The sequence below is a fragment of the Paralichthys olivaceus genome, chromosome 13 (assembly GCF_024713975.1).
Source record: "Paralichthys olivaceus isolate ysfri-2021 chromosome 13, ASM2471397v2, whole genome shotgun sequence".
NCBI classification, from domain to species: domain Eukaryota; kingdom Metazoa; phylum Chordata; class Actinopteri; order Pleuronectiformes; family Paralichthyidae; genus Paralichthys; species Paralichthys olivaceus.
The window spans coordinates 10,179,461-10,203,207 of NC_091105.1; the positions used below are offsets into that span (position 1 = coordinate 10,179,461).

At 43.4% G+C, this 23,747-nt stretch overlaps 2 protein-coding genes across 4 annotated transcripts; both read left to right on the forward strand.

The window, feature by feature from the left end:
- Positions 1-124: 124 nt before the first annotated feature.
- Positions 125-22,010, forward strand: shc1 (SHC (Src homology 2 domain containing) transforming protein 1). 3 transcript variants are annotated; one of them, XM_020093315.2, is made up of 13 exons: positions 125-355; positions 12,332-12,496; positions 12,745-12,815; positions 13,256-13,319; positions 14,304-14,423; positions 15,604-15,657; positions 16,031-16,082; positions 16,906-17,032; positions 17,140-17,287; positions 17,565-17,622; positions 18,042-18,158; positions 18,899-19,155; positions 19,276-22,010. In XM_020093315.2, the coding sequence occupies exons 2-13, from the start codon at positions 12,335-12,337 to the stop codon at positions 19,402-19,404; spliced, it is 1,359 nt and encodes a 452-aa protein (XP_019948874.1). In that variant the 5' UTR covers positions 125-355; positions 12,332-12,334; the 3' UTR covers positions 19,405-22,010. The 3 variants fall into 3 exon arrangements, with proteins under 3 accessions (XP_019948874.1, XP_019948873.1, XP_069393895.1); XM_020093314.2 differs by lacking the exon at positions 125-355 and having other exon boundaries at positions 9,883-12,496; XM_069537794.1 differs by lacking the exons at positions 125-355; positions 15,604-15,657 and having other exon boundaries at positions 11,763-12,496.
- Positions 22,011-22,400: 390 nt separating this feature from the next.
- On the forward strand, positions 22,401-23,618 carry lenep (lens epithelial protein). The gene is made up of 2 exons (XM_020092839.2): positions 22,401-22,993; positions 23,422-23,618. Exon 1 carries the CDS (start codon positions 22,522-22,524, stop codon positions 22,864-22,866), a length of 345 nt encoding a protein of 114 aa, XP_019948398.1. The 5' UTR covers positions 22,401-22,521; the 3' UTR covers positions 22,867-22,993; positions 23,422-23,618.
- The last annotated feature ends 129 nt before the right edge of the window (positions 23,619-23,747 follow it).

Genomic DNA, 23,747 nt, shown 5'->3' on the forward strand with positions numbered 1-23,747 from the left:
GAATAGGCCAGGTGCAAAACACACGCACACACAAACACACGCACAAACACGCGCACTACACGCACACGCTACACGCGCGCGCGGGGCCAGATGACGTTGCCATTTGTTCGCGGAAGTGGCTTCTGTCGTAGAGGGAGGGAGGGAGGAGGAGGAGGAGGGAAGGAAGGAAGGAAGGGGAGAGAACAGTGAAGAAGTTTCAGAGTCAAACCGTATGAAAGTTAATGTGAAGTGTTTGTGCGGAATAAGAAGCTTCGGGCCTGTGATCTGCTGTTGGATGAAACTCAGCTGAAGTGAGTCTGCTGAGGAGGAGGAGGAGGAGGAGGGACACATCGAGGCGAAGGGAGGAAGAGAGCTGGTAAGTTGCGAGTTAAAGTTGACCACACTTTGTCGGGGCATGGGTTCGTACGTGGTGTGCGTCAGTTCACCGCAGTTGTTCTACTGATGGTAAATAAATTCAAGTTTCAGGGAAACAGCTCGACTTTTCTTTGCGTGGTGCCTTCAGGGAACCATTGTTCTCCTGGCCGTGTGCAGTTTGTGTTGCTGTGGGGTTTCTGTAAAATGTTGCTCATGATCACACTGGCCCGTGAACACATCTCACTCATGTTGTGTGTTCGTCCCTCTCACACACTGAACAACACTGTGGCGTCACAGTGTGTTAATGTGCTGAAGTTAGTTATTAGATGTGATGAAGAGTCACCTGAGTGGCCCCGAGCCTGTGTCTCCTTCTGTGATAATGTGAGTTAATAGAGGATCAGTCACTAAAATGTCTTTTGGTTGGTGAGGCAGACACAGAGATGCTCTCTAATTAGGTCAGAGCTGAAATGATGAGTCTATTGATCAAGGATAAGCAAATATACTCAAAACTAGTCTATGGTGGCCCTGAAGTGCAAATCTCAAAACTCAATGGCAAATAATAAAAACCAACAGCAAATTACAAAACACAACATTAAGTTCTAACGGAAAAGGTAAGAACCCACTATTCACAGGATGGTCGCACTGTCCTCCTATTTTCTTATTTTTTGTAATTGCGTTTTCCTTTCCGTCGTTCTCTTTGGTGAGTTGTAATGTTTTCTTATTTGTCGTCGCCTTTTATCGTCCGCTGTTCAAATTGGCGTGAAATTGGTGATTTGTTGTTATTCCTTCTTATTTGTTGTTGTGGTTTGGTTTTTGGAATTGTGTTTCCTTGTATGTAATTGTGTGTCCTTATTTGCCGTCCTTTGTGATTTACTGCTGTGTTTTCTCATTTGCTGTTGTCTTTTGTGATTTGCACTTTACGGCCACCGCACTTAACTTGCTTCTTCCATCTTCTCCAATGGGACAACTTTTCTATTTTAGCAGAATGAGTGTGAATTCACACAAAGAAGCATTTCAATTCGTTACCGATTACAAACATTGTTTTGACAAAATTGAAACGATATTTGACAAGGAAATTATAATTAATTGTTGCCATAACTTGAGTATTTTAGACCTAATTCCATAAATAAAATGGATCCTGGTAGTGTCAGGGTCCATCTCTAGAGGTTAAAGTAAATTATCTATGAGATAAACTGCAGAGTACATCATTGCACACACATACGTACACAAGGATAACCATAAATCTGTACACAATCCCACAGTAAACCTTCAGTCCAACTATTTTCTCTGTGTCCATGGAGACCTATCAGCTAAACACACCTCGGATGTGTTGAAACAGGGTCACTGTGGCAAGAGTTAAAGTTCACTGTGAGCGAAGGACAAGCAGACGATTATGGAAACAGACTCAAAGGCATGTGGGATGATTGAGGTGACTGAAAGCAGTGGGCTCAGTTCTTCTTATCAGGGTCAGCCACACTGTCCAGAGGTGGAAGTCATCTCCGCTAATGAAATGGAGGTTGAGAAGACGAGCTCCGATCAACAACTGATCCAAAAAATGGTAGATTCGGACACATCAGGAGTTAGACGAACAGGACACGGGTGCACCTACACACACATATACCAGGACGAAAACTACACAACCTGAGGGACAGCTTGTGACACAACCTGTCAAAGCGCAGCATCTCTGTCACTCTATCACGGCACTGGCACGATCCAAAATCCACTTGATTAAAATTGGATCTGTCCAGTTCTGCTCAAACCATATCAGTCACAGATGAAAGCATTAGCCCTCCTGAGTGACAGCGGAGAGTGACACTTGATTGTTACAGCCTCACTTTGACAGGTGTGTACTCACCCAAAGACGCACACGCAGCCACACTAGAAATAAGCTTTTCTTTTTTTTTTTTGTGAGTGGTGAATGCTAGTGCTGATATTAGCCTTGAATTAGTCCTGTGATGCTTGAAACTTAAGTATTGATAGAACACAGTGAGCTGCTGTAGACACGTCGAGGCTGCTGACAGGACAATGCAGTTTTGTGTGGGTATCTGTGCACGTAAGAATGTGTTGGTCTGTGTCTTTTTCATCTGGTGTGTGTGCTACTATGTCTGTCTGTCTGTCTCTGTGCCTGTGTGGAGCTATGTTTGTGTGTTTGCATCTGGTGTTGTTTTCATGAAACTAACGTAGGAGTATGTTTTTGAGGTCATAGCGTGTGGTTGTCCGTCTCTATACCTCGACACAATGGAAATGAGTCTCAGATGTGTTTCCTCCTGTGCTGCTCGGGTCAAGCCCAACAGGGTTTAAATTCTGTGTGAAATCAACAATGAAAAGTGAGTGTAGCTTGGGTGTAATTAACAAAAAACAAAAGTTAAAACACACTGTAATGCTATAGTTGGATTGTGTATTAGCTGGCCCTGTTTGTTACTTTATCTTTGACATGATATACAGTGTGAATCTGCTGTGTCATGTACTTCAAGTTGCAAGAGTAATCTCTGTCTTTATCATGGTTGATATCTTTTTATGCTGAAAACTGAGATTACATTATACAGAATTTACCTCTGTTTGCAAAGCTTGCACCCTTCCTGAAGCTGTGGCCAATGTGTCGGTATGAGATTAAACTTGTTCGTCTGCCATACAATGTCCCTTTAAGGTTAATGTCACGTCTGGAGCACGACAGATCCTCATTCCTAGAGCTGTTATCGCTGTGTTATGCTTTTGATTGTACCATAATGATTGCAGAGATTAGAAAATAACCAACAGTAGATCACATATGATTGTAAACTGCAAACAAACAGCCAAACAGGAACTTGTCGGGCCTTAAATCAAGAAATATCTGATCTGAGAATAAACATGTTCAAGGCCTGACAAAGGGCAGCAACTTTTTTTACTCAACAGTTTTGAGTAAGAAACACACACTCAGACATATCTGAGTGTGGACGTCAGAACATGTGTTACTCACAAAGTAAAGAAATGAAGTAACACCGCTTACGACAAATAAACTGTTATAGCGAGGGGGAAGTTGTGTGTGGAGAAAGGCAGTGGGTGGCAGCAGGAAGGGAATGATGGAAGGAGATAAAGATGTGGGAGTGTGGTTAGAGGGGCTGCTTGGGGGGGTTGGCACAACCCAAAATAGCCGGCTCACATGTTTGCTGTGTGCGTGGTGAGCTATGAAACCAGCAGAAAGGCCTCCTGCTGAATGCCTGGCTAATCTAATGTTCACTCCCACCCCTAATTTTTGAAAATTTGATTGCCAACTCTCTGTACATGTGTGTTTGCTTGTGTCCTCAAATCAGAGATGATTCTTTTTTTTTTGACTTTTCTCTCTGTCTGTTTGTTTTCTCTGAACTCGTCATCTTCCTCATCTATAATGTGAACTGTCTGGCAGTGGTTCAGTCAGGTAAAGGTCAGTCAGTGAACTCCTCAACGCTTTTTTTGTGTTCGAGTGAACGCAAAGGGGGTCAAATCAGATTACAAACACCAACAGACACACACACACACACACACACACACACACACACACACACACACACATACACATACACACACACATACAGAATAAGTGCAGACAGCACATGTGGCCCTGCAGCGTGTGCATTAGATCCAGAGCTCTATCTCAGCCTGCCTCTTACTGTTCCATCTTATAAATACTGACTCGCTGGAGCTTCCACAGAGAGTTCTTCCATCTTCTGCATACACACAAACAAAATGCACACTTGCTATCTCGCACTGGGCAAGCTGAGACACAAACATCCTACACACACGGCCCTTTCAGTCGATTCCTTTCATTCCACAGAGTGTGTTTCAACATGCTCGCAGGATTATTGCCATTCTCTTATCACACTTGTTCTTTCTCTCTCCCACTTTCTCCCGCTCAGTTTTACTCTGTTTAATGTCCATGTTGTGTGTCTGCGTGCTTGATCAACTGGGCCATTTATATCAAGGAGGTCCCGTGATGCTCTCCACAGCTGATCCTGGGAGCAAAGCATGCTGGGAGTCCAGTAGCTGCAAGGGTGGCATTGCTCATCGAGTATTGTGTGTCTTCCTCTATTTGTTTTATCTCGTGCTGATGTGCACATTGGTGTTTTTAGGGTGTGAGTCCACAGGCAGCCTGTGTTGGCCAGTGGAATATATGGTAAGACATTCAAATGATACAACCAGCTCATAAAAAACACACAGGGGCAAAGTGGTTGATTCTTCTCATTACAATGTAACATAAATTGTTCTAGTTATTTAGACATAGATATGAGGTTTAATGAGTTGATTACAGCAGATACAACCCCCTTAAAATAATGCTCTAAATTAGATATTGTGAAAACAACCCACCTACTTTAATCCAGGGGGAGTGGCAGGTATGGCTTGACCTCTCACAGGACACAGGTTGAAATGATGTGCAGTTTGTGAGGAAACAACAAAAAAGTGAAATTATATTGAGTGCACATTTGTGCGTGTGTGAGTAAAGAGTACTTTAAATGCAACCTAAAAGTTATGTTTGAATAGTCAACTATAGAATTGTCAACATTTCACATTTCATTTTTCATTTTCAGTATGTTTGGAACATCTCACGACATCTCGGTTCAAACATCACTTCAATCACAGTTCTTAGTTGGGTTGTAATTCACAAAATTTGCCTAATTTTATAATTCCATGAATCTAAACTTTATTAACTTTGTTAAAATGTTTGAAACTTTGGAAAACATGAAAATGAGTCTGACAAGTTTCTAAGCAGCATGCACGAAAACATAAGAGTATGAACAGCACAGTATCTCATCCCTATGAGGGATTTGAGAAGCCAAAATATTTTGAGCAAATATTTGGTTTCCTGGATAATTTAAAAATGTTCCTGGCAGCAGATAAATAATTCAATATTTAGTAATCGTATGAAACTGGAAACTCAAGTCACAACATGTATTATTGTGTGAGTGACTGTGCAGTCCTGTGTATGTCAATTTACATCGGATTAAGTGAATTATTAGTGTATTCGGTCCAACCAGCTGAAAGTAAAACTGTCTAATTAGGCAGTCCTTAGACAAATCCTGTCTATGTGATGGTTATGAATGATGTATATATAATATTATTATATATTATAATATAAATCATGTATATATCAGTTTATATTTTGGAGAATGTCCTTTTTGGTCCCGTTGAATTGTGACGTTCACAAACTAAAGATTAATATCTTTCATGGAGGGAGAATTATTTGCACGGTTGTTATTTTAGACTATTAGTTTTAATCAGATGTACTTAATAAACAAGCAGCTGGGATCCATTCCCTCATTAATATATGTCAAATCGTTGCTTTAAAATAAATCCAAAATATATATATCAGTGTCAACTCTGAGCCACAGTGTGTTTCACTGGGTACAGGTTTCATGGTGCAGGCTGTGGGTGGAGGGGTCTGTCTTCACCAGTCACAATCAAACCAGTCACATCTCAGTGTGGTGCACAGCGACAGATTTTACCTTGAATGACATCTCAGCAGTTGTCTTGACACCCCCCCACCCCACATCCCTGAGTGCACCGCTTGACTACACAATGACAGTGTTGTGGTCAGACACAGTACTGCAGGGAGTCTTATGTTCGGGGTGTCATTTGAGGACTCCTTGCTTTGCACTCTGCTGGGTTCCTGTGGCTCTGTGGGTGGTTTCCTCTACTTTCCGCTGCACTGCCTTCTCATCAGATACGCTTCAATGTCTTGACCAATCGCTGGGCTCTTCACTTTCTGTTTGTCTCTACAGAATCATTTTTGCTTACAACCTGCCTTTAGTTTTGCGTTAACATGGGGATATTTATTGTTATCGTAATGTCAGTGTGTTTGTCTTTTTATGCGTCTGCACCGGTGACAGCCAGTGGTATTGTGTCTTCGGGTCGTCCATCCGTCCGTCCCATTCCTGTGAACACAAGTGATGTCACAAAGAATGTTCCTGTTATACTGAACATGATATCTTCAGATCAGCTTGAGGGAATGTCTTCAAATTTGGTGCAACCTTTCACTTGGACTCAAAGATGAACTGATTAGATTTTGGTGCCTGGAGGTCAAATGTCAAGGTCACATTGACCTCACCTTACTGTGAATGTGACATATTATTACTGCCCCTGAGACAATTCACTTGGACTCACTGATAAATTGATTAGATTTCAGTGGTCAAAGTTCAAAGATCAAGGTCACAGTGCCTTCACAAAACATGTTTTTAGACACTTGAGGGAATTTCTTCAACTTTTGATCAGTTGTCACTTAGTCATAGTGATTATGTTTCAGTTGCCAGAGGTTACAGTGACCTTTATATGAATCTGGAAACTTAAATCATTAAAGATAATATAGAGTGACCTCATGTTACCCTCTGTGCAGCACATAGGGGGAGGGTGAACAGTGTCCCCTGTCTGTCTCCATCCTCCATCTCTCTCTCTCCCCCTTCACCCTGTTTCTCAGGTTACCAAACATGAATAAGGGAGGAGCATTGAATAGCCAACATGGTCAACCCTTCCTCTCTACACATGCACACACACATACACATCTATCCATCTTACAACCCTCGCTCCCTCCCCCCATTTTCATCTCCCCTTGGAGTGAGTGCGTTAATGTGCAGGAGCAAAGCATCTTGCTGTGCATGTATGTAAGCTGCTAAATGACTGAGGCTGCAGAGAGGAGGTGGGGGGAAGGGGAGGAAACAGGAAGGAGGTAGGATGGGAGAAAAAGAGGTGGGGAGGGCAGAGGCAGCAGCTGACTCTGTGTGTGTGTGTGTGTGAGTGTGTGTGAGAGAGAGAGAGAGAGTGGGGGTAAGAGAGAAAGAGAAAATGGGAGGCAAAATCACCCACCCAGACTAGGAGGAGGGGAAGACAGACAGCGTGCTCGTCCCTCTAACAGACAGAGGTGGAGGGAAAGTGGGAATGAGAGACAGACGTGAGGGGGAGAAGAGGCACACAATGAAGGAGTGCCATTGTCCATCCTGGCAGCACTGCCATTTCACCATCTGCTGAGAGAGAGCGAGAGAAAGAGAGAGAGAGAGAGAGAGAGAGTGGAGGGAAGAGAAGAAGAGGAAGCCAAACGGAGGAGAGGATAGATGGAGAGGAGCTGCCGGCAGTGACTTTGTGAATTAATCGAGCGGAAGAGTGTATCAGAGGAGAAGCACGTTTTTCAGGGAGTGGACGGACGGAAAGCCAGAAAAGAAGAAAGAAAGGACGAAAGAGCGTCTGTTGCTGTTTAAACATTAATGTGGTTCTCATGTGAAGATTGAGCCCAGCTTTAGATGAATCAACATGGATTATCAGCTACATGCTCTTTAAACCAAAAAAGGAACTATTTATGTTTTTCCATTCTTGAAAAAAAATAACTTTTAGATAAATTGATCTTTATACAATTTGAATTACTTTTTTCATGATGTAAATATACTCTTTGTGACTTCTTCTCTGCAGGATCTTATACAGTCTTTGTTAGCTGCTGCACAGAATATTCAGGTTGTTTTTATGCAACTTTTCTAAACATAAGTGTTGTCTTTTAGAAGTAAGTGGTTTATGTAGTTGTTGTTTATACTGTAGTTAGAAAAGTGATAGTTGTTCTTTTTAAATAATGTCCGACACAGAGATCTACACTCTCTAATTGGATACAGTGCATGCAGCCGACATGGGATGTCAACATTGATTGGGTTTTATGGCTGGCGCGACGCTGGTCAAACTTTGATCATTTCCTGAAACCTATTGATTTTCTAGGAGTCTGTAGTTTTTCCTCTGGTTGGGTGAAAAAAAAAGGTCTTTTAATGCAGCTATTAATTGCCGCTGTGTGACTCGATAAAGCAGTTATCTCTTTGTCTGAAGATTTCTGTCGTTGACGGGACTACCCTCCGCAGGCATCTCTTTTAATGTCTGTTGCCATAGCAACGGGCAGCAGCTGCAGACAGAACATGTAAAGTTGATTTTTCTTGTCTTATCTTTAAAACTGGTGCTGTTCCATTAGGTAATTGTGTATTTTTAGAGATTAGAATCAGTAGACCTGACTAGTTGTAGAGTTTGTTTCTTAGACAGGATTGTTTCTTTCTTTACTAGACAGTCTTTGTCTATGCGGAGCTCGGCAGTCTCCGAGAATCAGGGTTGTTTCAGGTCACCTGTCTCCCCCTCCCCATTCTGTGCGCTGGTCTTGTGCGATTCAGCACAGCGCTGCTTGTCCTGATCTCACCTTTATCTACGGCGACTACGGCAACGTGTTCATCAGTCAAGCTGATGTGCCAGAATCAGGAATGGCTGCATAGATTTGATTATCTTACTGATTCCACTTGTGCATATCACTCTGTGCAGCTGCTTGGCCTAATTGTCACTAATCACTGATTATTAGGTGTTCTATGTCTGTGACAGTCTGTTCCTATTGCTGTCTGTGTGTAGGTGACTCAGGACTTCACCTCATGTAGAGGGTCATCTCCTCTGCAGTCACCTGACCTACACTCTGACAGACTGTGCTGTCTTCTAAAACATCCTCAAGCAAGACAAGGGTTATCTCTGCTTATAGAGCATTTCAGCACCCCTTTGTTTGAGAACACACCTGCGCTTTTCTCTCTCTGTGTTTGATCTTTACACTTTACACGTGCTAATTCTCTCTTTCGACTAATTTTCTAGTGGTTTTACAGACTGTTATATTTGGTCTGCATGCTCTTTGATTGTCCAACTACAGGTGTCTTTTGTGACTTTTTCAGCCATACTTCTTTACAGCTTACTGGAGATCATCCCAGCCTGTCTGGCAGTGCATGTTTATGACTGGATCCTCCATGGTGCTTTTAAGCCAAGACCAGATGGATGACTAGCTTGAATTGCTAGACATTCCCTCTGTGGTGCTAGACTAGTGTAGGCGACTGTTCCTTTGCCATGCATCCAGCGCCCACTGCAAGCTGGTGCACTGTATTTTAAACACAATTGTGTTATGAAATAGTCTGTGGAAAATGTTCTGTTTTCACAAGGCGTCACTGAAACATTGGTGCCAAATTTACAAGGGTTATAGTCAAGGTGTGTGAACCTTGCTCGACTTTGAGTGAGTAAAGGTCAACAGATTGTAAATATGACTAGTGCCTCAACAGCACTGAGGTGTCAGCTTGCTGCAGGACTGTATGTGTAGACTTGCTGCAGGACTGTAGGTGTAGACTTGCTGCAGGACTGTAGGTGTAGACTTGCTGCAGGACTGTAGGTGTAGACTTGCTGCAGGACTGTAGGTGTAGACTTGCTGCAGGACTGTAGGTGTAGACTTGCTGGAGGACTGTAGGTGTAGACTTGCTGGAGGACTTTAGATGTAGACTTGCTGCAGGAATACATGTGTAGACTTGCCTCCTGCAGAGGTCAAACTGCTGCAAAATTTTGATTGTGGGACTTTGGGTTGTGAGAGACTACTAATGTCAACAGACTGTTGTTTGCCTTCTGGTTTGGACTATGCAGAATATGAGCTGATGCATGGTGGAGAACTGAGAGCTAACCTGCTGCTTGATAAGCCCTGCCTTAGATAAGGAGGGAAACAAGTCTAGAGTAAAGCACTTGTCTTAATTAAACCATATTGGGCCATGTCAGCGCTCTTCTCTCAGGTAACTGACTATAATCTGGGCTTGTTTTAACTAGGCAGTAATTAGGTAACAGGGTAAGAGCAGTCGTGCCTAGAGAGGTCAAAATATCGACAGAGTGCAGATTTTTTTGAGCATTTCCAGCTGGATGAGTTAGTTCACGTTCATCTCTGAGGATCATCCAGCACCATTCAGGGAATCCTGGGTTGGGAGTTAAAACCAGACCAATCAGGTCTCATTACCATCACAACAAGCCCACCGGTAGTCATCATCAGCCAATGACCTACATTCTATAGTGTTGCATCACCACCGTGCTACTGCAGTGTGTGTTACTGTACTAGACACAGACAACATCTCAGACTCAAACTACCACTATCTAATGGTGCTCCAGAGAAAAAAACAAAAAAACATCCTTAACTAAGGTGGCCAGGTTTTAGGGAACACACTTGAACCCAGGCAGCCTCACTTGTTTTAGCCATATCAGAAACTACAGTCAGGAACGAGCCCAACACTGCTGGGCCAGTCTTAAATACTAACTTTTTTTCTTCGTTTTCTACTTGTGTCTAAATAAGTGACCATGCCTTGCCTCTAGCCATCCATAATCTTACAGTGAGAGGCAGAACGTCAGGGGTCACCATCAATATATTAGACAGGGGGACTGTTAAAGGAGACAGCCTGGAGAACGGGCGAGCACACGAGGGAGGGGGTAAGGGGGAGCGAGAGATCATCTGGAAGAGGAGAGAGGAAGTGGTGGCGCGGGAGAGGGCAGAGGCGTTAGAGAGACAGAGGTTGGCGGAGTACATTGTTTGGAGGAAGCGAGACGACTTCCAGGAGAAGAGTGGAGACAGAGAGAAGGGAGGAAGGAGTGTGGAGAGAGTGAAGGAGACAGTGCCAGAAGTGATCTGGAAGAAGAGAGAGGAAGAGGAGGGAGACGCAGGGAGGGATAGAGCGAGGGCCATTCAGAGAGGACATGAAACCATTTGGAGGAAGAGAGAGAGGGAGTAAAAACAAGGGAACTCAATAGAAGATTTGAGAATATAATTTTTTTTGAAAAGTAAATGTTAAGAAAGTGCTGCTACTGAAGACGAGTCATACATCAGGCTTCTCTCTTACCTTTAGCAGTTCTGGGCTTCATTGAGCTCTGCAGGTGCTCGTTGTAGTATTGACCAATTGGAGCTCAGTACTGTGTGCGTGCGTGTGTGTGTGTTGTCGTGTTGGTGCTCACAGCCCCCTTGTGATCTCCTCATTGGCTGCTAATAGGATTTTTATGGGCCTGTGTCAAGCAGGTTATAGCCACCAAGGGGAGCTGCTTCACACATGCATGCATATGTGCAGGCCAACACACATATACACACCAGATAATCTGAGAGACACTGTGGGCAGGGAGGGTTCATTCTCTCTCACATGCATGTAAACACATAACGTAAAAATGCTCGCTCTCCCCAGTGCAGTAACACATGTAAGGGAGTGTTGAGAGAAATCACTTGTGCTGATTCTCCATGGTGCTGCCGACAGCTGGATAACTGGCGCTCACTGAGAGGCTGTCGCATTTGGACAAGATACTCACAGATATTGTTTTACATTGTGGCAAAAACACCAAGACGAACACTTTGTGGAGAGCTAAGACCACATCATCGTCACTCCCAGGGAACACAATGAACATTGAAGCAGATTTAAACTGAACTGATGACAACATGATCTGCGCTGGTGCACTAAAAACAAACTTTCTTCATCTGCAGTCGACCGTTAACTGGGACACCGCACTTCTCCTCAGCACCTTTTCTCATTTTTCTCTCATTGTGGATAAAGCCCTTTTTGTAGCAGTTTGGTTTTGGCTGCATGGTAATGAGTGGAGGACAGACAACCAAACAGATGGATGCAGCTCTTACGCTGAGCAAGACAGACAGATGGCTGTGTGTCCTTTTAGGGAGAAACTTTGAATCCTGAGACAAAGAGACATTGAAGGAATCACTAAAGCCTGTGTGGACTTGCGTGGACATAAAAACTGACCCTGCAGATTCATCATGGAGCTTGTCCCAAAAACCAAATACACACACTTTCGGAGTGAATCGCTGAGCTCAAATGATGAAACAAACTCTAATCCATCATCGTTCCCTCCGTCCAGTCCTGCTACCCCGCTCACTCCGTCCCCTGGTTTACCTTCTTCTCTCTCCTCCTCATCTCTCACCCCAATCTTACCCCCCTCTTCTCCCCGGCCAGCTGAGAACAGCCCCACCACCCTCTGCTCCTTCTTCCCCAGGATGGGATCCCTGCGTCTCGGGGTCTCCACCACTCTTCTCCCAGGACTCAAGGCCTCGAGCAGGCCGCAGCAGCCCCAAGCGCCTGTTGAGTCCTCTGGGGATGACAGGAGCAGCTCTAGCTCCTCCCCTCTGCTTCTTCACCCTGTTACCCCACTAACTGCTCCTTTTCCTCCTCCCCGACCTCCTCTGCAGGACATGAACCGGCTGGGAGGGGCGTCCAGGAGGGCACGGGTGGAAGGAGGGCAACTAGGAGGAGATGAGTGGACGCGCCATGGCTCCTTCGTCAACAAGCCCACCCGTGGCTGGCTGCACTCTGACAGTGTGGTCAGCACCGCTGGTGTTTGTTACTCTGTTCGGGTAAGTGACTGGCACACACTCACTAACCTCTGACTGAAATATGTAATTACACATCTCTCTTTACAGTCTATATATATATATATATATATATATATATATATATATATATATAAATAAATATATATATATATCCTCCTTTCACATTTTAGAAACTAATTGCACAATTTATTTCCTCTGTTTTGTTTCATCCTTAAAATGGGACTGTGATGTTGGAATGCTAACATGTTGCTTGGCTCTTTTCTGGACAGTACATGGGTTGCGTGGAAGTGCTACAGTCAATGCGAGCGCTGGACTTCAACACTAGAACTCAGGTCACCAGGTGAGATGACACACTGCTCATCACTGGCTCGCAATTTCTCTCATTTTAACTCTTTGGGTTAAATGGGTCAAACATCTATCACACACACACACAGCCACACGCACACACCTCATAATTTCCTTTATCTACGTTCCTTGCTTTCTGTCCCACTTACACTCTTGCTTGTTTCTCTCTGTCTGACTGCATCTTCTCGTTCGAGCGGGCGCGTGTGTGTGCAGCTCTCTCAGACCCTAAATTAGAATGTTCTGGATTCCTCGTGGTTTCCCTCTGGTTTCCGTAGTGATGTTTGTCTCCGTGGCGTAGACAAGTATTGGTGCCAGGGATGATAAATTAATTCACCCGCTGCCAGATCTCATTTAATTCACATAATTGTAAATCCGGAGAGGTGTGGGGGTTAATGACATGCCATTGCAACTTTTGCATGTGTTTTAATGTTTCAGGGAGGCAATATCTGTGGTGTGCGAGGCGGTACCCGGAGCCAAAGGAGCCCAGCGCAGGAGAAAGGTACACACCATGCACACTAAGACACACCCTTACAGGGCATTATTTATTCATACAGCTTAAGTGGGCGGCAGTGGGAAGGATTTTCTAGATAAGAGCTAGATTTAGCTTGATTGTCCACTCTGTGGTCAGCTGGCTATTCAGACACACTCTCACACACACACAGATCTTGATTTAGGCTGATTGTACATTTTTGCGGTTAATGGGCTACTCGCAGGTAATTACCAATCACTCTCTTGTCTCTCTTTTTCCTCCCTCTGTTCACAAGGGAGGCTGGAGAGGTGGAATTGTTTCTCCTGTGGAGCCAGTGTCAGGCCAAGGAAGCAATTCAGCCTAGTAGACACAGCCGCCAGTCTGCTGTAAAGACTTGTGTGTTTGCGCGCTGTATTCCTGTAAAACGAAAAAACCTCCACCCAAACAGTCCATAAAACAGGTGGCTAAATCCAGTGGCCAGCTGCCATTGTAGGGTTTGACCAAGGAACGCCTGGCAGCGCGGCACAACAGTCAAAATGCAGTTAAAGAATGTAAACTAGAATAGATTAAACTCGTCTCGTCCCTCGCATTTGGCTGGACTGAGGTAAATGTGGCTGCGCATGTGCATCCTGTCTTGATGCTGCTGTTCTCACACTGCACTCCAAACATTCTGGAGCAGATGTGGATGTCAGCCATGAGAACAGGCGAAGGTTTGGGGATAAACAGGCTGGCACAATAGTGTTGGCGTGGTCTGCCTGATGCTCTTGGCACAGCCTGCTGTATGTGGACTGTCCTGTCTGCTCCCCATTGGTCACAGTCGGCCTTCAAGACAGGATCATTTTCACAATTGCAGCTGTTCTCCCACTCCCACACGCTCAGGCATTTCCACACATACACCCACAGTTTGCTCGTGTAGAGGCAGGCAGCATCGGCAGCAGTAAAAATACCCTGTAGGCTTCTGTTTGTGCAGGTTGTTTGTTTATTACCCATTGACCACATCCCTCTCTCTCGCAGCCTTCCTCTCGCTGTATGACGTCCATCCTCGGAAAGAGCAACCTACAGTTTGCTGGCATGACAATCAGTCTCACCATCTCGACTAGCAGCCTCAATCTGCTGGCATCCGACTGCAAACAGGTTAGACTAGTCATGGCGTTCTTCTGAAAAACTCAGTTGATTTTCTATAGATTTGTCCCTGACAGCTTTAGACTTTAGCTATGAGTCAGAGATGTATCTGATTTTTAGAGCTCTGCTGTAGCCGTTGCACTGAAAGCCTTTGAATTTTACTGAGGTAGATTTAACCTGAGCATCTATCTTTATGGATTTCTTGTTTTTTAAAGACAACAATTTTAATAAAGATTGTAATTATTTTATCATTCTTTGAAAGCTTATTTTATTGTCTTAACTATTATTTTTTGTTACATCTCCTAACATGAATTATCTGTCCATAGTTAGTATTGTAAGCATTTCAGAGAACCTCCACATATGATAATGCTGTGCACGGCTGTATGCTCACTCATCTGCCAGAGAGCTAAGCTAGAGCAGGAAGATTTAGTAGAAATTCCAGTTTACACAAGGGATGTTAACATTTTAGAGACAATGTTTTACAAGTCTTTTCCCCCACTGCTTTCAGACTTTTAATTAATGAAACAAACGGATTGTGAAAATAATGTTTCAATACTGATTTTAATATCAAGATATTTTTAAAACTTTCTAAATCAAAATCTAACCCAGTGTATTATATTTGTGATTCAAACAGAGCAGCATGTGTTATGACCTTTTGCAAAATTCAGGGGATGCCCAGATCATTTTAGAGATCACTTTGCCTCATTTACTCTGATGCTGCAGAAATCCCTCTCAACCAACGTCTTCATTCCTTCATCGACACAAAGTAGAAAAAGATCCTCTTCCTAGACCTCTAACAAGTTAATATCAACTGAACAATTTGTAGTAGTTTGCTGTATACAGTAGAGCAGTGCATACATTTGAACACGTAGCACAAAGAAACCTGCCGTGCACATTTACCCATTCACAAATGCATCTCAGATACAGACCGCACGTCATGCAGAGAGCATTAGCTGAAGTTATTGATCGCACATGTTGGCAGACGGTTAAAAAAGTGTTCCATCAATTGTCCATGCTTAGTTTTATGTCTGCTGCAGTTGATGGTGCTCAATGGGAGAAAAAAGCACTTTTCTCAGTAATTAATCCATATTTGTTTCCTCCATCCACATGCTTTCATCTTGCTCTCCACATACTTCATGTCACCCATGTGCTCTTCTTCTCTCTCTCTCTTTCTCTCTCTCTTTCTCCACAGATAATTGCCAATCATCACATGCAGTCCATCTCCTTCGCCTCTGGAGGAGACCCAGTGAGTCACCCAAAGACAGCTGAAACCTCACTCTTGACATTTTCTATCTGCATTTCCTTCCTTCCTTCCTTCCTTCCTTCCTGTCCTCTGTCATTGTCTGTTCCTATGAATACCACTTACTCCATTGCTGCCTCTCTGGTTTGCAGTGCCTCTCTTCCAAGCCTGATCTCACTACGTCCTGTTATCTCTCTTTCAGCTTGGTGTCTGTTCTTAACTTCTTGTATGACTCAAAGGCTGCAGCTTTGCTTGATCTCTTTCTTCTACGTCTTCTTGTTCTCAACCTCTCTATTTGAAACCTGCCCTCACTTTTTCCTCTGATCGATTTTTCCCCCCTTACCCTCTTCCCCTAACCATCTTCTCCTGTCTCCCTCAGGATACGGCTGAGTACGTAGCATATGTGGCCAAAGACCCAGTCAACCAGAGAGGTGAGCAGAAACGGCAAAATGACACCTTCCCTCGGGCAGCATCTGCCAATATCAATCTAACAATTCAGGAAATCTCTGTCTGCCTGTGTCTCTGTCTGTACTGGGCTTTCATATTGAGAAACGTTCATCTTATCGGCTTCACAGTTGGCATGTGTGTTGTTTAGGGGTCAAGAAAGTGCAGTGTTGAATTTGGTGCCATTTAGACATGCAATAATAATACATTAATAAACGTCAGGCACCAGCTGATTCTCCAGTTTGGGTTGAGCGTCCTGAGTTGAAGTGAACAGCTCTTTGTGCTGCGGTCTATTCTGTGAACCAAGTCCTGCACCTGGTCTTTACTCACCATGGCTCAATTACTGCAGGTCACCATCACAGGCCAAGTAAACAGCCCATTTCAAACAGGCATGCTTACAATGGGCACTGCACAAGTGTATATATATCTTTTAAGTACATGTTTAAGTACATGGACAAACAGGATTTGAGTTTGCACCACCAGCAAATACTGTAAATATAAACAATCATAATATAAATGAATCCTGTTAAATAAATCAAATGGCTCTATTAATAATTTTGTTTTGAGTTTGACACACTGCCAACTGAAGACATTACTGATCCAGAATGCAAAATCAGCATTACAAGAAACAAGACTGATTTGGTCTTTTTTTGGGGCTTCATTTATTTCTATGTGCTAAATTTGAACATGTGGCTTGAAGTAATTTTGATGAATAGAGTGGGACACCACTCGCAGAGCTGAGGAGCAACTGAATAAAGTAATTCTGGAAATTCGAGGGAAAACAGATTTTTTATGTGTCCTCTCATATAGCATGTCATATCCTGGAGTGCTCAGAGGGTTTAGCCCAGGAAGTTATCAGCACCATCGGCCAGGCCTTCGAACTGCGTTTCAAACAGTACCTGAAGAACCCACCTAAACTGGTCACACCTCATGACAGGTAAACATCGATATGGTTTCTCTGCCCAAAAGTGTGTGCTTATGTTTGTTTTTTTCCTCCCCGTCACGTTTCTTAATCTGGCTTTGTTTCACCCCTTTCTCTCCCAGAATGGCTCCATTTGACGGCTCTGCATGGGAGGAAGAAGATGATGAGGCTGCTCCGCCTCCTGATGTCCCTTACTATAATAATTTCCCTGGAAAACAGCCTCCCCCTGGTGGACTGGTTGACATGAGGACACGCCCAGGGGCAACGCTGGTGAGACGAAAACACACTCTACATACTGTATGCTTCAGCACATCCAAACACTGACAGCACTGCAGCTAAGAGATGATACACAGTATATAGAAAAAATGTGCTGTACAGAAGGCGTGTCAGGAATGCTCAGTTTTGAGCTGAGAAAAGTAAAACACAACCGTGACCCTGTTCTGTTTGATACAAACCCATTATTATTGACCTCTAAAACCCTCTCAGTAATTTGAGTATGTCCACATTGTGCAGTGACTCATTTGTTTGCGTGCCTCTGTCTTTGCAGCCGTATGGACAGCCAGGACAGAACGACATTCACAAGCAGCCTCTGCCGCCTCTACCAGGTGAGATCTGTCTCTGCCTGCCTGTCTGCCCCTCTCTCTCTTGTCTCTGTGATTCACTGTGAGGCTGAAAGGAAATGACTCAGGGTATATTTCAGGCAGAATGAAGCGAGACTATGACACACCTATTTCCCCCCCCCACCTCTTTATAAAGAGGTAGAGTAATTCCCCTCAGTGTAGAACGCTGCTTAATCATAATGAGTTTTATTGGAATTTGTCCGTAGGTATGGTTGAGGTCAATGCCACAATTAAAAAACCTTGGGCAGTTTTTGGCTCTATTATGTTTAAACCCATTACTCCTACCTATCTTTTGTCTTTGTTGTTTTGTTATCATCCTGTCTCAGCTTTAATGTGAACAGCTGATTGGAGACATGCAAAATGCCAAGGTTACTGATGTCTTTCTTTACTTTTTTTTTTTTCAGTGGGTGCCAAAGAAGGAGGGCGGGAGATGTTCGATGACCCCTCATACGTCAATGTGGACAAACCCCGCCCCCCAGTTGCAGCAAATGGAAATGCTCACAGAGATGCTTTTGACATGAGTAAGTGTCTAAGTCTCAATTTCTGTGTTTTTATATTAGTCACTGTGATGTATCATCTAGGTTTCATGAATCCAAGTGACTAACTTGCTTTCTGGTACTACAACATTTATTTCTTGTAAATGACAAGATGTTTGTTTTGTAACCTAAATTAATTAAAATTGCTGCTAGCTGAAATGTGTAATAATTTCACCATGTAGCAAGCATAAGGGTTAATCATTGAAAAAGTAGCTGAGCAGTGTAATTTACATTCCATATGACGAGTGGAGCTGCCTGCAGAAGGCGGCCTTGAGGCGAGATAAGAGAAATAGAGTGCCTTTGTCCATTACAGGGGGCGTTTTATGTAACATGATTGGCTAAATGGTTAAAGCTTTTCATGTTAAAGGCACAGTCTGCTATCGGTGTACAGCACACATCTGTCAGAGGCCACGTGCATCTCTTGTACATAGTTCAATAATTTTAATGCCTCCTCTTTGGCATACAGCCACGTCCATTCGTCCATATGTATGACCCTATTTGTAGAACAATTTAAAGCACGTCTAATAGCGTAAAGTGATGAGCCTTTAACGTCCCAGAGGTCAAAGCGCAGCGACATTGCGACTTTGTCTCCTGCAACTTTACTGGTTGGATTCTAAATTCTACTTGTTCTAAATAGAAGTAGACAATAGCAAAGGACAAAAATATTTTATTCAAACACAAAAAAAAAAGCAACATTTTACGTTTATCTGTGTCTTTCTCTAAAGAGCCGTTTGATGATGCCCTGGGGGTTTCTGGGCACGGTGGACAGAGCTCAGTGACAGCAGCGCCCCCTCTGGTGCAGCAGTTGCAATGTGAGGCCTGGTTCCATGGTAGCTTAAGTCGCAGAGAAGCGGAGAGGCTGCTGACCCGAGATGGCGACTTCCTAGTGCGGGAGTCTGGGACCACGCCCGGACAGTACGTCCTCACAGGGCAGCAGGGGGGGCAGCCCAAACACCTGCTACTAGTCGACCCAGAAGGAGTGGTGAGTCAGGGTGGGGGGAGGAGAAGAGCGAACAAGCAAGGGACAATTGAAAGTAGAGTTTTCCTTACACATGGTTGTATAAGTGTGTGTGCAGTTAACCAAATTTGTTTTGTCTTTCAGGTTCGTACTAAAGATCATCGGTTTGAAAGTGTGAGTCACTTGATCAGCTACCACATGGACAACAGACTCCCCATCGTATCAGCTGGTAGCGAAGTGTGTCTGCAACAGCCAGTCGAGCGCAGGGCCTGATGCTGCAAAGACCAATGAAATACACCACCAAATATACACACACTCCTACTGCAATTCAGCACACAATCAAAACATCCACATGCTAAAAACACACGCAGCGACACACACATGAACACACATCGCAAAGAAAACCAAAAAGAAAAAAAAAAAGATCACCATTTTCTCTGCAAAATCACTTACTTGCTGCTGTTGCCACATGTCCCTGTCCTCTCTGAAAGCCAAACTGTGATCTGCAGTCCCTCCTCGACCCCACCAACCGTCAGGCGCATCGCTCCACAACGGAGAAGCACTGCTGCAATTTCTCAACAGCCTACTGTGAACCAGGGAGGAGCCCTACGCTCATTTCAGGAACGGGCAGAAAACAAATGCAATTTTTTTTAACAAAAAAAAAATCACAGCTTTGAATTATGAAAAACAAAATAAAAACAAAAACACTTTACTAATACATGAAATTGTGAACCTGAAGAGTGAGGAGACGATGTGACGTGGATTGAGCTTGTGTTCTTTCATCTGGAGGAAATGATCTCCCTCCTCGGACTGTCGCTGGAGCATGTTTGGCAAAACCCAAACTGGAAGGAACCGGTTCTTTGTCTGAACCAGGCTGGGACACACACACTCCCTTCAGGTGTCACGTTAGCTATTTGGCTGCAAACCTGACTTTGACGTAACTCTGATGAATATGCATAAACCAGTCGGCTTCCGATTTAATCAGGAGGGCCACGTTAGAGACTTTTGAACTTTGAGTTGGAGCTGATGAGAAAAGCCTGTATGCAAAACTGGGACTGCTATGCCAATGACCATCATATATCTGTTTATTTCATGTGTTTTGTTCTATCTTGGGACTCATTATTAATCGGACATTACAGCTGTACTGCCCTAATCCCTCCGTAAATGCAGATACACGTGCACCACCTGTCATGCCAAAGAACATGAACTTGGTTGCTAACAGCAGAAGAGGAAGCCATTATAATTATCAACTGTTATCTTTCTTGTGTAATAATTGCAGCTTTGGGAGCTAATTAGAAGGACAGAATTGCACATAAAATGGGCCTGTGTTGGATGGAAGAAGAATGAAGGCGCTCGTGCCTGAACACATCGTCAGAAGGGCTTCGCTGTCACCTACAAACACAATAACTACATTTAGAGAAGCACGGACCACATCATTCTGAGCCACTGCTTCTCTTTGACATCTTAGTATGTGTTTGCATTGACAATCTATGGGTTATATCTTCACAGAGTAAACTGAAAGCAATGGAGTGTTGTTAAAGGAGAACCCTTTAAGCAGAGGCCGATAAGAAATGTCTAAGCAAAGAATTTTCCTCTGCAAAAAATGATGCAAAGTATGTCATAGTAAGTGTTTTGGTAAAACTTTTTGTGTATTGTAATGACGCTTTACTTTTTAATCTCTTGAGGGAATCATTTTTTAAAAGCTTGTATCAAAAGAAATGGTTCTGTGGTAGCAGAAGATAAGGACATGCATGTTTTCGGAGCGTTGCTAACGATGAATTGTTGAGCCAAACGCTGCTCCTAGGTGTGCTGTTTAAAAAAAACAAAAAAAAAACTGGAGGATCCGAAGGGAGACGTTCTCCTCTCCTCTTCCTCCTCCATCAACTCATGACATTGTTTTTTATATCTTTTTATATCGTGCCTTGTTTCTTCGATGCAGTCACATCACTTCAAAGCAGTCACCTTATGTACTTAATTCAAATGTAGTCACCTACAGGAGAATCTCACACAACCCTCTCAGTTAAAACAAAGACGCAAATATGACACTCCAGTAAACACACACGATCCGATCCAGTGATGGCAATCTCCTCTGATGCACATTCTTGCTTTAAGCATATATGTATAGTCACAGATACTTGATGTCACCATAGTGGGGATACTTCCTGACCACCTGTAAATAGCATCGGCTTTTAATTGGTCAGCTTGGTAAATGGTTAATGTTTGTTGTATATTTGAAGACCTAATTGATAAGTACCGCCACAAACCACAGCACTGCGGCAGCTCTCTAAGCCAATTGAACGTGTCAAAGAGATTGTCTTCAAACTCCTGAAATACGAGAAGGGATCTTTTCAGTTTAAACCTGAAGTTTTAACTCGTCCTAAAACCAAGAAGTGGTCTCACCTGTAATCTTACCATGCACACCAAACCAGAGTGAAGGCTGGGTCGGTCAGACACAAACCTCTACCGGTTGTGGTGTTTGTAGGTCAGAAAGAGGAAAACCAGAGCTTAAGGTTCTGTGTGTGTGTGTGACCGACCCACCCAACACTGCATCATTAGACACCAGGTCCTGTGTTAACATAGTTCATCACAGTTGCCTTTGTTGCATGAAAATCCTGTCAAAAGTTGTTGGTGATAGTGTTGTTGTTGTTGATGCTGTTGTACTTTTCTTTTTTTTGAAAGCCAAAGGTTACTTTCAGATTGCGTGCACAGATTTTGACTTTATATATATTTCTGTTTTAATACTTTTTGTTTTGTTTTTAGGGAAACATGTCTGTGTACACCTGTATCTGAAAATATAGATTGCATATATAAATTCATATATCATTCATCTCTGTGCAAGATTGGCTTTTGGTATAATTGTATATACAGTATGACCTAAGTATTTGTTTCCATCTCATTCTTTACAGTCGTTAGCCATTTACACTCGTAGCAGCACTTTTTTTTTGAGGGTTCAGCATCTTGCCCACAGGACACTTCAAAATGCAGACAAGGAAGACTGAAATCGAACTGCAGACCTTCTGGTTGGAGGACGATCTCTCTGCCCCTCAGACACAGCCACACCTGTGTAATAAAACATTTAACTTAAAATTAAACAGCACAGCACACACTGCTAGAAGGTACAGTATGATCCCCTGTCACATTCTGTCTGGAAACAAAAGACTGGGATGTACTGGAGCTGCTGGAACCCTCCTGTTTGTGAACAGAAGGGGGCTGATTCAGGGATTGTTAGAGCTCGGAGAGTCTGTGTGGTGGTGGTGGGGGGCACTTTACAAAAGAGTGGGGGGGCAGCGCACAGAAAAGGTAAACAAGGCCTTCAATCAATCAGTGGATGTTTGAAAGCAGAGAAGCGCCGAGAAAAAGCAGGATGTGAGTGGAGGCTGCCTGCAGGTCATGAAGGAGGTTATAAGTAGAGGAGCTGACCTTAGCTGTCGCACGAGCCTGGTCCAGACCCATCTGTCAGACCTCTCCTCCTGTTTTTTCCTCATCGATTGCCCTCCTTCTTGCCTCCTGCCTGATCGCTCCCCTTTCCTCTGCGGAGCCATGCATCCACAGCGTCCTCTTCCGCAAGCCATGCCCTCCTCCTCCCTGGGACAGCACCTGCGGGACATGGCCATGGGTCTGGGACGGGGCAAGAACTTCCTGGGAGGAAACTTTGCCTACAGTTTCATCCAGTCGGTGAAGGAGTGCCTCTATTTCCTTCTCTGCTGCTGGTGCATTAAAGAGATCCTGGACTGACAGACTGCAAGAGAGTAGATCAAGCGGTGAACCATTGATTTTTCCCCCCCGTTCATTGGCTCCTGTCGTGTAATTTAAACCATCTTTTATTTCATCAGAAATGGAGTGTTTGATCAGCGAAGCATTGGCAAGTATGAATTTTGTCTCATATGCAGATAGCGAAAAGAAATCTCTAATATACACTGGGTTTAATAATAAGTTTAATTTGAAGCACGAACAAAGAACAACTTTTTTCACCCCAATCTTTCTGCATCTACTTTTGCTAGTTGGTATTATCTAGTAAGTATATAGATGGCGATTATATATATAGAGCAAATGGTAAGAAATAATAATTTACAAATGATGATGAGTATTTGACCATGTCTTTTGACCTCAGCTTCCCCCATAATGTTCAAACTAAAGTCACACCCTTGAATATATATGATGTTATCACCTACCCCAAAAAAGATGCTCTTAGTTTTAGAAAGTGTGTTTCATTGATGAATAGTTGACTATATCACAAAAATGGTCCAATGCGCTTACGTACAGATATTTTTTGTTGTTTCTGTTTTTCAGGGTCTATATACGATGCTCCTGTTGGGTTTTCAGGAAACGCAGTAGCATGTTTTCAGATGCTACACATGTTCACTGTGAGGTTGGTTATAGTTTCTTGAATGATCTAAGATCTGGAGGACTGGCTGACACCGCTGATGTTCACTGTACAAGACAAACTGCTGTGGACGTGAATAAAGGAACGAATAAATAGAAACAAATATATTGTCTGCATTTTTGTTCATTTTGTTCTGATTAATTTGATTAAGAAATAGCTTAGATGCACTCTTGATTGAGACCTTGACCTGTATTCGTTTAAATTGACGAAGTTTGCAATGATTTATGTGTTC

Excerpts from the sequence above, each read along its gene's own strand:
- shc1 (XM_020093314.2), top strand. The coding sequence starts at position 11,903 with ATGGAGCTTGTCCCAAAAACCAAATACACACACTTTCGGAGTGAATCG. Across the intron at positions 18,159-18,898 it reads CAGAGATGCTTTTGACATGA|AGCCGTTTGATGATGCCCTG; the intron begins GTAAGTGTCTAA and ends CTTTCTCTAAAG. Across the intron at positions 19,156-19,275 it reads TAGTCGACCCAGAAGGAGTG|GTTCGTACTAAAGATCATCG; the intron begins GTGAGTCAGGGT and ends TTTGTCTTTCAG.
- lenep (XM_020092839.2), top strand. The coding sequence starts at position 22,522 with ATGAAGGAGGTTATAAGTAGAGGAGCTGACCTTAGCTGTCGCACGAGC.